A 12,674-nucleotide genomic window follows, 5' to 3' on the forward strand; every position below is an offset into this window, starting at 1 on the left:
CCCCGAGCCCGTCGCGACGGCGGCGACGCGCAGCGCGGCCGCGCCCATGGCGAGCAGCGGCGGCGGCGGCGGCAGGTAGGGTCGGGCGGGGCGGGGGCCCGCTCCCCCGGCCATGGCTCAGACGGAGCCCCCGAAGGCGGTGCGGCTGTGGCGCGACGCCGCCCTGCGCGCACGGAAGCTGCAGGGCGGCCCCGGCGAGCCCGAGTCCGAGCCCGAGCCGGACGCGGGGCCGCCGGGGGGGCCGCCGCCGCCCCCCGGTGCTGCCGCTCCTCGCCTCCCGTCCCTGGCGGCGGCCGCGCTGGGGGAGCTGGAGGCGCTGAACCTGTGCGGGCGGGGGCTGGAGGAGCTGCCCGAGGAGGTGGGTGCCGCCCTGAGCGGGCTGCGGGTGCTCAGCCTGCGGCGCAACCGGCTGGCCCGCCTGCCCGCCGCCGCCCTGCGCCACCTGGACCGCCTGGCCGAGCTCGACCTCAGCCACAACCGGCTGCGGGGCCTGGGGGACGGCGGGGCGCTGGCGGGGCTGCGGGGCCTGCGCAAGCTCAGCCTCAGCCACAACGAACTGGGCGCCGAGGGCCCGGGGCTGCCCCCCCGCCTCGCCGAGCTGGGCTGCCTCGAGGAGCTCGACCTCAGCTTCAACCGCCTGCGCCGCCTGCCCGAGGGCCTGGGCCGCCTGCGGCACCTCCGCACCCTCGACGTCGACCACAACCTGCTGCCCTCCTTCCCTGCCCCGCTGCTGGAGCTGGCCGCCCTGGAGGAGCTCGACTGTTCCGGCAACCGCCATCTCGGGGCCCTGCCCGAGGGCATCGCTGCTCTCCGCCGCCTCAAGATCCTCTGGCTCAGCGGCACCGGGCTGGCGTCCCTTCCCGAGGGTCTCTGCCAGCTGGGTGCCCTCGAGAGCCTCATGCTGGACGGCAACCGGCTGCAGGCGCTGCCCGCTGGCTTCGGCAGACTACAGCGGCTCAAGATGCTGAACCTTTCATCCAACCTACTGGAGGAGTTCCCCTCTGCCATCTTGGCACTGCCCAGTCTGGAGGAGCTCTACCTGAGCCGCAACCAGCTCACCGTGCTGCCCCCTCACCTCTGTCAGCTCCACCAGCTCCGCACTCTCTGGCTGGACAACAACCGCATCCGCTACCTGCCTGACTCCATCGTGCTCCTCCACAGCTTAGAGGAGCTGGTCCTGCAAGGCAACCAGATCGCCATCCTGCCTGAGGGCTTCGGGCAGCTTTCCCGTGTCACCCTGTGGAAGATCAAAGACAACCCCCTCATCCAGCCCCCCTATGAGGTGTGCATGAAAGGCATCCCCTACATTGCAGCTTACCAGCAGGAACTGGCACACTCCCAGCCTGCCCTCAAACCCCGCCTCAAACTAGTCCTCATGGGCCTAAAGGATGCAGGAAAGACCCTGCTGAGACGATGCCTCATGGAGGAAAATGAGAAGAGAGAGGACATGGGAAGCCTGGAGGCAGGGAACACCCAGCACAGAGGGTTTCCTGGGCAGCAGCAGGACGTTGGGAGGGTGGCAGTTGGGTGTTGCCCCTTTCCAGAGCCTCAAGACAATTCTTCAACTCGGGTACCTGTCATGCAACAGGTGGAACGTCTCCCTATTGAGCGGCAGGACATCCCTTCTCGTGTGCCCTCTCACCGAGCAAAAGGGGACAAAACATCCCCTGCACCGTCACTGCCACCCAATGTGCCCCGAGTACCACTGGGACTAGGACTATCAGGAGGCAGCAAGGGCATCGAGGTGATGGACTGGACAGCAGATGCAGAGAGGGGCCTGACATTCATTGTGTATGAGCTGGCGGGGGACCCGAGCTATGATGTGATCCAGTCTTTCTTCCTCTCCCCTGGAGCTTTGTATGTGCTGGTGGTGAATTTGAGTGCCTACGTCCCTCAGCACTTCTACCCCTCTGTGGGCTATTTCTTACACTGGCTCAGCTCCAAGGTACCCCATGCCGTAGTGTGCATGGTGGGAACCCATGCTGACCTCTGTGCGGAGCGGGAGTTGGAAGAGAAGTGCCTGGACATCCATCACCAGATCGCTCAGCAGGAGAAGAGGGATGCTGAGGGACTCCAGAGCTTAGTTCAGCAGGTGGATGAGGCTCTGGGACAGGACTTTGATCTGCGCTGCTCCAGCCCGCATGCTGCCTTTTACGGGGTCTCAGACAAGAACTTGCGGCGGAAGAAAGCCCAGTTTCAGTATCTTCTCAACCACCGCCCACAGATCCTGTCTCCAGTGCTGCCTTTCAGCTGCCAGGACCGTTGCCAGGTGCGTCGCCTGCGGGACAAGCTCCTCTCGGTGGCCGAGCACCGGGATATCTTCCCAAACCTGCACCGGGTGTTGCCCAAGTCCTGGCAAGTTCTGGAGGAGCTGCACTTCCAGCCTCAAGCTCAGCAGCTGTGGCTTAGCTGGTGGGACTCTGCCCGGCTGGGCTTGCAGGCGGGCCTGACGGAGGATCGGCTGCAGAGTGCCCTGTCCTACCTGCACGAGAGCGGAAAGCTGCTCTACTTTGAGGAGCATCTCACCTTGCGGGAGTATGTGTTCCACAACCTGCCGCGGCTCATAGACATCCTCAACGTCTTTTGCCAGCGGGATGCCACCGTGCTGCTCCAGAAACTGCTCAGCGACACCCAGATTGACGAACTGAGGACCACTCAGCTCCATCATTACGTGGAGGGCTTCTTGCTGCATGGCCTCCTTCCCGCCCACGTTATCCGTCTCCTTCTTAAGCCCCACATCCAGAGTCGGGAGGATCTGCAGCTCATTCTGGAGCTGCTGGAGAAGATGGGCCTATGTTACTGTGTCAATAAACCCAAATGCAAGCCCTTAAATGGGGCGGCTGCTTGGTATAAGTTTCCCTGCTACGTGAAAAACGAGGTGCCCCATGCGGAGGCATGGATCCATGGCACCAATCTGAGCGGACAGTCCTTCGTGGTTGAGCAGCTGCAGATTGAATATAGCTTTCCATTCATTTTCCCACCCGGCTTGTTTGCACGCTACAGTGTCCAGATTAACAGCCACGTGGTTCAGCGGTCAGATGGCAAATACCAGATTTATGCCTACCGGGGAAAGGTGCCTGTGGTGGTGAGCTACCGGCCTGCCAGGGGAGCTCTGCAGCCAGACACTCTGTCTATCGCTAGTCACGCGTCCCTACCAAATATCTGGACAGCTTGGCAAGCTATTACGCCTTTAGTGGAAGAACTGAATGTCCTGCTCCAGGAATGGCCGGGCCTGTACTACACTGTGCATGTCCTCTGTTCAAAGTGCCTTAAAAGAGGGTCACCCAACCCACATACTTTTCCAGGTAAGGCACAGCCCAGCTTGCCTTTCATCTCTTTTGGAGCTTTGCCCCTACTAGAAAGGTGTCTTGTGAGGTCAGCCATAGCTCTATTTTTTTTTTCTTTTTTTCTTTTTTCTTTTCTTCTCTGCTCTAACTCCTTTCCCTGGTGGTTTGAGTCATGAGAGAAAATATTAGGGTAGCTCCAAGGAGACAGGCTTAAAATAACCTTATTCTGAGAGGAGGGGGGTGTTACATCCCCCTTTGTCTGCGCCTTTTCTCTCTGCTTTTTGGGTTTTGGCCCTGAGGGTTGGCAGTGCCATTGTTGAGAAGTCTCTGAACTGTCCTCCTTGTTTTGATTTCTTTGAGTGGGATTGTGCTGTTGGGGTTTTTTTCCCCTAGTTCCTTTTACCCTGCAGCTCCCACTTCCTTGGAGCTATTTGTAAACATAAGTAGAGATGCCTAAAACATTGCAGGTATCTCCCGTCCCCCCCTTTAACCCTTCACCCCCAAAACCTGGCCTATGCTGCAGTCTGTCTGAATGCAGGAAAGCTCCTCCTGGCAGACAATGGGTGTGTTGGTCTCCATAGCCCTGTGTAAAAAGAGCTTTCTCTGAGCTTTCTTTGAGCCCTGTCTCTAGTAGGAAGCATTCCTCACTGAAGAGAGAAGGATACTCCATCTTCTTTGTTTAAGTGTCTCACCTAGAAGTGATTCCCAAACTGTGCCTTTTGGAGCTGTTCTCAAGCACGTTTTTTTTTCCTTCCTCTCTCTCCCTTCCTCAAATGAAAAAAGCATAACCTCTCTCCTCTGGAATGTGACAGGTTGTGGTGCTTTTTAAAGCAGTCACCTCTAAAGCTGTGATTTTTATCGGTGATATTTTCCAGCAGCATCTGTTTTACTTTGTGTGTGCAGGTACTGAGTAGTGTCCTCCCTGCTCTGCTTGGGTTTGCTCTGCGGCTTGCAGGGTGCCATGGGAAAGGTGCTTTGATGTGTAAATCTGCATGAAATCAAAATGCAGTCTGGACTGTGAGCAATGCTCCAGAAATCTGCATTGTAACAACCATGTTAGAGGTGTGTTGGCACATTATTAAGAGGTAGCAGGGAACTGTAAGCATGATTTGACTTAGAGCAAGCAGCGGTGCTGAATTTGTTCATAAGCAAATGTGATTAATAAGATGTGGGTTTTCTGGGGTTGTTTTGGGGTTTGGTTTCTTGGTTTTTGTTGTTTTTTTTTTTTTCCTCTGGATATTTAGAATAAGAAGGTGCAGTTTGCTCCTCACCCTGAGTCCTGGCTCCATCAGCTGTGTCTCCCTCCAACTGCTCACTTATGTAAGAGCCAGTGGACTGGGGGGTGAGCCCATGCTGTGAGACCTGCTGAGTGATATCTTGCTGCTGACATGGTGCATAGGGCAATGTGATCTGCTTTCCAAACAAAACACTCTGGAAACTGAAAAAACCACACCTGCATAGAACCCCTGAAAAAATCCTCAACAACCCTCCCCAGAAAACTGCCAAAATTAGTCACAACAGCAGACACATGAGTGTGCAGTGTGATGGGCACCTATTGAAGATTTAGCTTGTGAATTCCAGTCTCTAGTCACGCATCTCTTTCATTTTTTTTTTAAACTGGTGAATGCTTTGTGGCTGTCCCTTTTCTCCCTGTGAGTAGATGATGCTTTAGAAGGGAAATCTGAAGAGGAGCCAGACTGTCTGCAGGCTGTTGCTGACCCCAGTGATGGTCAGAGCAGGTTCAGAAGCATGAGAGGGGCATTGAAGGGCCTTTTCCTTTGGACTTGGCTGTGCCATGTATGTTTCCTTAGAGGTGGGAAAGGATTTATCTCACCTGGCAGCCAGGCCAGGTGTGCTGGGAAGGGAAGGCCCAGGTAAGCAGTGTGCTGAGCATGGGAGGAGCTGGGGCTTGTGTGCCAGGTCTCCAAATGACACCTGGGTGATGCTGCCTGTGGAAAGGGGCTTGCAGCATTTTTGAGGCACTCCAGCAGGGAATTCAGGCCTTGCTATCAGGGGCACACGATAGCATCCCAGGTGTGTCCCTGCTTTGGGGCAGGAAATGACTTTTAAACATGGATACCCTGTGACTCTAGCTGGGAGAACAGCAGACAGACACGTTTAAAAGGCAAGGCTGATGTGTGGAAATGCTGAAGAGTGATTAAATCAGTTTATTGAGAAGCCTGCTTGTTGCCATGGATGATGCTTGAATCTAGCCCAGGTTTGATCTGGACTTTATGAAAAATGTGAGCTGTGATTTGACTTGGGAGGCCTGTATGTCTGCATTTAATCTAAAATACTCCTTGCTGTGTATCTGCTCTATGAATAAAAGACTGTTTAGGAGCCCCTAAATGGCAATCGTGAAGCTCAGGACTTTTTTTCCCTTCTGATTTTGTTGATCAGGAGGCGTGCATGTTTAAGCCATGCTGCCAAGCTTGCTGTCATGCAAGTGAATCATGGTTGGTGTCATTTTTGACAAGGTGTAGGAAAGAGAGGAGTCTAATGTTACAAAAACATGTAGTGAGGGAGATGTCTGTGTTTCTTTCCAAGCTTTTTTAGTGGAAATCACTGACAATTACAATGTTCCTAATACTTAAATAGGTCTGTGGGCTTTTTAGGACTGCACTAAAGAAGTGCTTTGCAGCCAGTTGACCTTAATAAGGGAAATATTTCTGTGTAGACACTGCCAAATTTGTGCTCAAAAATGGAAGTGCAGTCTGGCTCTCTGTGTGGTTGTGCAATCTGTGTTGTCATTCATGAAACTTATGGTGCATTCTTTGGTCATCCAAAATTTTTATTAGAGTCCCTTTCAAAAAGGGAGTTCACAAGTTGAGGATTAATCTTTGGTTTTCCTCTCCTTCCCTTTCCTCTCTGTCCTGCACACTATAGCTTCCATTGATAACACACACACAAATCTCCAGGAATAGGGCTACTGTGTATAGAAATGGTAAATAAAAATTAAGGTTCTGGATTCAGCTTTCTGAGGGTTTATTGCAAAGAGTGAATGAAAGTGAAATAAAAATGCCTTGTTGGAGTCCTTTTAAGGAAGTTTTTGTGTTTGAAACAGTTTTGTAGCTGGACAAAATAGTAACTGAATTGGCATCTGAGTTGGAATTTTAGTATGCTTTGAGGCTGCAGTCATCCACTTGGCTGATAACAACTCAATGTGTTAAATTGTTTTTTTCTTTTACATTTGCATGATATATAAATGAAAGTGTCCCTACCAGGCTAAGAAAGTCATATCTCTCTTTGAGTAACCAACAGGAATGGTTCACTTCTCCAAGACATTGTGGAATGCTCTCATTTGTATGTCATGTTCTTTTAGCCCCTGGACTGAAGAGCTTTTAGGTTATTCATGTCTTGTAAGCTATTAAATGACTTGGGATGGGGGGGTGGAGGTGGTTTGCCATCTGTCTGATAGTAGACACGTGTGCTTTGTTTGGACAAATGTGACTGGATTTTCCAAGCTTGCATTCATATGCACCTGCTAACTGCCCTGCTGCTGTTTCCCCTTGCCCTGTGCTAGGCTGGGTCTGGGGCACCACGGGCTCTTGCAGACTGGCTTTTGTACAAGGTGTCCTGATGTCCTGTGCATGATTCTTCTGGTGTTTGGGCTGGGAGGGGTTATGTTTGACTGCTGGTTTTCCTTTATTCCTGCCTTGTGAAGGGGCTGTATGAGTGTAGACATAAGAAAGCCGGGGTCTGTGTCCATTGCAGAAGATGGGCAAGTAAGATAAGGTGGTGTGGGTTTTCACAGAATAAAAACATAACAACAAATAGAAAGCCATGGGCCAAAATACTGTGTGAGCCTAGCAGCCCCTGTCCAAAAGGATCTTCAGAGCTATTGGGGAGCTTTGAAAGGCTCTGGAGGATTAGCAAGAGGTCTTTTGTGGAGGGAAAGTGCACATCTGCCACCTGCCTTGCTATCCCCTTCTTGAGGTATCAGAGCAGGGAGGAGATCACATGCCTCTACTCTGCCTGTCTCCCACACTGAGGGTGAGCAGAAGCAGGGACTATAGTGCCAGTCACCTTAAGGGGTACAGATGGAGGTATCACAGTTCCCCTGTGAGTCTCTCTGTCATGGCTAGAGCAGGGCTAACTGGGCCACCATATGCACATGATTCAAAGTGAACATGCTCACCAGCCCTGAGTTGGAGTCAAAAGGTATCATGACCTCCCTTGGTGGCTGGGATGGAGTCAGGAGACAGAGAGGTGGAGGAACCTGTGGTGTGTCACGCTGTGGAGTCACCCATGCAGGGTGAGGCGAGAGCAGGTGAGACTGGTTTTGTCAGAAGGGCTCCGAAGTTGCCTCAAAATCTGAGCTGCTGCTTGGTGAAAGGCTCATGTCAGGTATCTAATTCCACTTTGTAGTCATGCTTTAAGTAGCTGGGGTTCTTTTCATAGACAATTGCAATAGAGCAACACCTGCTTGTTAGAGAGCCTGATCCTAACATTAGGCAGCCTTCTATTTTCCCCATTTGCAGGTGGAGTCTTTTTTGCTTGACTTTCAAAGTAGATGCTATGGCTGTTTTGGGGCTGTTGTCACATATCCTGCAGGCTGTGGCTTCAGCAGTGTACTAATTGGAGACAGAGGGACAGGACTTCAGCACCATGTGATGGGTGAGGATGGGTGAGGATGATCTGGGTGGCAGGATGAAGCTGAACAGGGCCCTGTGGTTCAAGGGAAGAACACAGATTGGTTGCTGGACTTGAGGAAGCTACTGTCATTCTGTGGCTCTAGCATGGATAATTAAGTTTACTGACTAGAGCTGATTTCTGTGCTGCTGAAGTGACAGCCTTGACTGCTGTGACCTGCTGTAGTAACTGTAGGAACACAGTAGCAGCCTTTGTGCCATCACTGATTTTTAGAGATTTCCTTCATATTAACCTATGTGTTGCAAGGTCCGTATTTGAAGTCCTCTTGTTTGGTGGCTGAGGCATCCTCTAATCTAAACAACATGTTGAAAGGGACAACAAATATTTCTGTGGTCTTGAAGAAAGCTGAGAAATTGCCAGAGGACAAGTGTGGTGTGCAGAGTGGGTGGCTGCCATGGGACTGTCCCTGGTGGAATATGGATGTGGAATCAGTCTTTGAAGAGAACTGAAGTAGTCAGTGCAGACCCTAGCTTGTGCCTGACAGTCTGGCTTGGGATGATGCAGGAACAGGAGGGAATCTGGATGCCACAAGAAAGGCTGAGGTTTTTGAATTGCCTTCTTACAGCTGTCCTGCAATATGAGTAACCAAAAGTCTGGTTACTCATATTGTGTGTGTTTGGGGGCTCTTTTTTTTTAAGCTCTTAATATAGAACTTGCTAAAATTACTTGAAATTAGAATGGCAACATGCACACTTAACACTGCTTGAAGAAATCCTCTTTCTTTATTGAAGGAGTCCTCTTCCTTACTCAAGAAGTTCCTATGCATTTCTGATAAAAGAAAGCTTTCCTGTTATGTCAGCTCTGGTACAGGGAAGCTCTTCTGGTTTGTCCCTTAACAACTTGTCTTGCCCTGGCCTGTTCCCCATGGGGGTCATCTCTGGGCATTGAGCCTCTGGACTTTGATCTGTCACCACTGAACCAGGGAGATGCTAGATTTGGTTGAGTGGCTCTTTTTGGTTTGGTCAGTGAAGCAAAGCAGAGTTCTTGGCCTTCAGTGCATTACTTTTTTTTTAGTTTGTGTTTTTGGTTTGTCTTTTTTATTACCGTTGCTGAAATTTGTCTCTGCAGGAAATGACCTATAAAAGAGTTGTTGGGTACCAAGTGATTCTTTGTTTCATTGCGTGAGATCTATTTAAAAGCTGCTGACTGTGAGGGTGAGATAAGCTCTTGTTGGAGGTTTTCCCCTCTCTGGAGTCAGTTGATTACATGAGTTGGTTACTGATTTGTGTGCTGCTTCAGCATGCTGTGGACACAGGTGTCATGAAACATGCCTTGCATTGTCTTGTGTGCTCACACATCTGGTGATGTGATACCTGCTTCTACAAGCACTGAAGTGGAAAAGTTTTCCCATGTAAGTTTAATCGAGGTTTGGCACGTGAATGATCCACATGCAGGTGTATTACAGGAGAGGTCCTTTTGCATCTCAGGAGAGGATGGTGGGGAATCACCAACAGTGCTGAATTGTTGGCATTTGGGGATGTGAACATGTTCCTTGACATTGGGACAGAGATGTAAAAAACAGTGTCAGTTTAAAAACAACATAAAAATGCATCTGGTAGGTAATTCTCCTGTATGCTGTGGTGTCCATTGCTTTTGCGGTATTAAGCAAGGAACTGTGATAGCCTAGCATGCTCTCCAGTTAGTAATTTGCTAGTAATAGTGCAGGCTACTTGTTTGACTCTTGAAAACAATTTTCTAGGGAAGAAGGGGGAAAATTTATATAGTGAAAAGTCCTCTGTGGGGTTTTAGTTCTTGGAAGTCATCAGTGTGCAATTTTTTTTCTACCTCACCCCCATTGTGAATAGAGGAATAACCTCTGTAGGTATGCAAAGCAAATTGTGTTCTGGGGGTTGAGTACAAGATCATCAGTTGGGGCCTTTTACCTCCCGCTCCTTATTTGTGATACCTGTGCTTGTCACCCACGTGTGGACAACTGTGAGAGTAAGCAGGCTGGTGCCAAATAAGATCAGCTCTTCTCAGGTGCTTTGGAGCTTGTGGGATACCTATTTCAGGGAGCTCCTTGTAGGGACAAGGAGTGGGAAGGGACTGCCTCGAGTATAGTGTGAATTATAACCACCAAATTCCTCTGCTGCAAACAAAATGTGTCAGTGCTTTTGATTAGCTAAGAAAGTAATGCACTTGGGTTACAGGAGTCTCAGCCTGCCTCCATGGTGTGTTATATGGTGGACTTGCCTACATCAGGAGAGCTGATGGGATTCTGGTGACCACAGCATGAAGGACCTGTCTTATACAGAGGATGAGGAGGCTGTGGTGTTTTTGGAAGCTGTTGCATGGATGAAGTTTACAGTCTTGGATATCAAGGTCACCTGTGTGAATGTGGCCTTTGTTCCAGCTAGACCAGGTGGGAGAGTTTTGTCCTCTGGCAATTTCTTTCAGGGGAACCAGATGTAAGAACTGAGATGGGGGGATGTGAGACCTGTGAAAATAAAATGGCTGGTGGCTTTGTTAGAAATTTAATTTGGGATGTTCAAATGGATTCAACATCCCCACCTCGGAGTGCTTATGGTTCTTCCTCAGGAGGCTGCTGGAGGCTGAAGACATATTGCACTTGTGGTATTTTGCTGGCTAAAGCTTGGTGGTAATGCTGGTTAGGTTGCCAACATGGTCAGTGGTACTGTGATTTCAGACTTCCCAGGTTCTGTGGTTAGGGGAGACTTGTCTGTGGCCAGTGGATGGAGGCTGTGCTCAGACTGAGCTGTGACTGCTGGAGTGCTTGCCTGCTGGAGTTGGTTGTGGTTTAAAGCAAGACCTTAATTTCAGCTTTGTTTTTTTGTTTTCCCAGTGGTCATTTTCAAGAGCTCTGAGCTTTACCCAAAGGTGTACCAAGTGCACTCCTTACTGGTTTTAGCTGTGGATTCCTGGGGGAGGAGTGTGAAAATGGCCTAGGACTTAACCACTTCACAAGGCAGCATTAATTTTGAATTGGCAGTTGAGCATGGCACGCTCTGCCTGAGCCAAAGAACAGCTTTGAGATGAGCAAGGTGCTTCAGTTGGGAAGGCCATTAAACTGAGCACTTTGTGAAGATCACACTACACTGAACTCTCAGGGCAAGTAACCTTCAGCACAAAATAAAGTTCAGTCTCAAATCCTGTTCAGACCTGCCTTGTATTGCCAAGTGCTGACTCAGATTTGGTGCTTGAACACTCCAGGAAGCAGCTGTAGTGTTGTTGATCTAGGATACATTGAATTGTGCTGATAAGATGATGGGAGACTTCTGCTGGGCTTTTACTGGCAGGATTATTTCGCAGGCTTTTCCAAGTGCATTTCTGCAAGACTCTTTATGAAAGCAATACCAGGATATCTCTTTATCCAGTTTCAGGATGATGTTTGCCAAGAGTCTAGTTTAGAGAAGCATTTTTATTTGTGTTATCTGAGGGAACCTACGTTGTTTTGGGAAAGCTCCTTCCTCCTCCATTCATGGTACCCATCACTTTCTGTAGAGTTTTCAGTCTCTTCCTGTTACAGTATGCCAGGAACAAAACAAAGGTACAACAGTGGTAGGACAGGGATTTATGTGTCTCTTGCCCACAAATGACTGGTGATAAAATTAATATTGTAGGCTTTTGTCCTAACAGAATACAAGATTATGGCACACTTCACTCAAGACTGGTTTCTTCAATGATGTGTATATAGTAACTTTGCAGTCTGTGTGCTGAATTCCCCTTGGATCATGTTTTTTACATTTTTTCAGGTGTTTTTCTCTACAGCAATACCTAGTGAGCAATGGCATCTGATAAGGAACAGATCCTGCCATACAGCAGGGTAGGGTGGTTTATGAACTTCCTGAAAAATTAATTTGCTGTGGTTTCCACAGCATCAAAATCTGCAGGGTTTGATTTGAGACAGAGGTGCTTGACCTAATTTGCTTCTAGCAAATGCATCTAGCAGTTTCTGCCCCATGAAACCATGCAATGGAAAAATATTGAAGGTGTACAGTGATTTGGCCTTGCTTGACTTTGAGAGACGTGTGCTGTGCATTTGGTTCTTCTGGATCAGTGCATGGTTGGCAGCAGAGGACTGCTAGAAGGGCTGATTTGTTCCTAGGCTATCCCTAAGTGTTCTCACATTTAGGAAGACCCTCCCACTTGCTGCATGGGCAACATACAGAGGGAGAGCTTCTTGCAGCAGAAGAAAAAGGCATCTTTATCATGCTGTTTCTGAAAACTTATGATGGACACAGCAGAACTGCAAAATTGTCCTTCAGTACAGACCATGAGTCTGCATGGTGCAGCAGCTCCCTCCTGCACCTCTAGCTGTTGTTGTGGAACTCTGTCACTGGCTATTTAATACCTCTCTCCACTCCCTGTGGCCTCTTTGCTAAAAGCAGCAGTCAGGTAAGGATGGCAAGCGGTTTTTCTCTGAACAGATAGTGTTAGAAAGCAAGAACTTAGCAGTGTGCAGAGCTGAAATGCACAGGCTGTACAGTGTGGAGGATGGAGAGGCAGGGACCTCTCTCTGAGGCTGCCTGACTTCGGTCTTGTACTCTAAATATTCCTGTTGCCCATGTCCAAATAGTTGCATTTTCATCTCTCATGAAAATTCTCAGAGAAATTGAGATCAATAAAGAGTGAAGTACTAAAAGATGGGGTAATGGCTGATGATAAAGATCCATTCTGAGAAGCAGTCATCTCATATTGATGTTCCTGACGCTTGAATTTTTATCATTCCACCCTCTCTCTGTATTTATATCATGTCTAACTCACCAGTCTGTA

General features: G+C 49.4%; 1 protein-coding gene across 4 annotated transcripts in view; it reads left to right on the forward strand.

The window, feature by feature from the left end:
- Positions 1-12,674, forward strand: part of MFHAS1 (multifunctional ROCO family signaling regulator 1) — a 34,862-nt gene continuing 22,188 nt past the window's right edge. For all 4 annotated transcript variants that reach the window (XR_010439881.1, XR_010439880.1, XR_010439882.1 and 1 more), the window contains exon 1: positions 1-3,305. Coding sequence is in view for 1 of the 4 variants with exons in the window: in XM_064711028.1 (XP_064567098.1) it covers positions 113-3,305 (3,193 nt within the window). In the remaining 3 variants the exon portion in view is untranslated. The remainder of the gene's footprint in view (positions 3,306-12,674) is intronic.

This window comes from Zonotrichia leucophrys, chromosome 4 (assembly GCF_028769735.1).
Source record: "Zonotrichia leucophrys gambelii isolate GWCS_2022_RI chromosome 4, RI_Zleu_2.0, whole genome shotgun sequence".
Taxonomy (NCBI): domain Eukaryota; kingdom Metazoa; phylum Chordata; class Aves; order Passeriformes; family Passerellidae; genus Zonotrichia; species Zonotrichia leucophrys.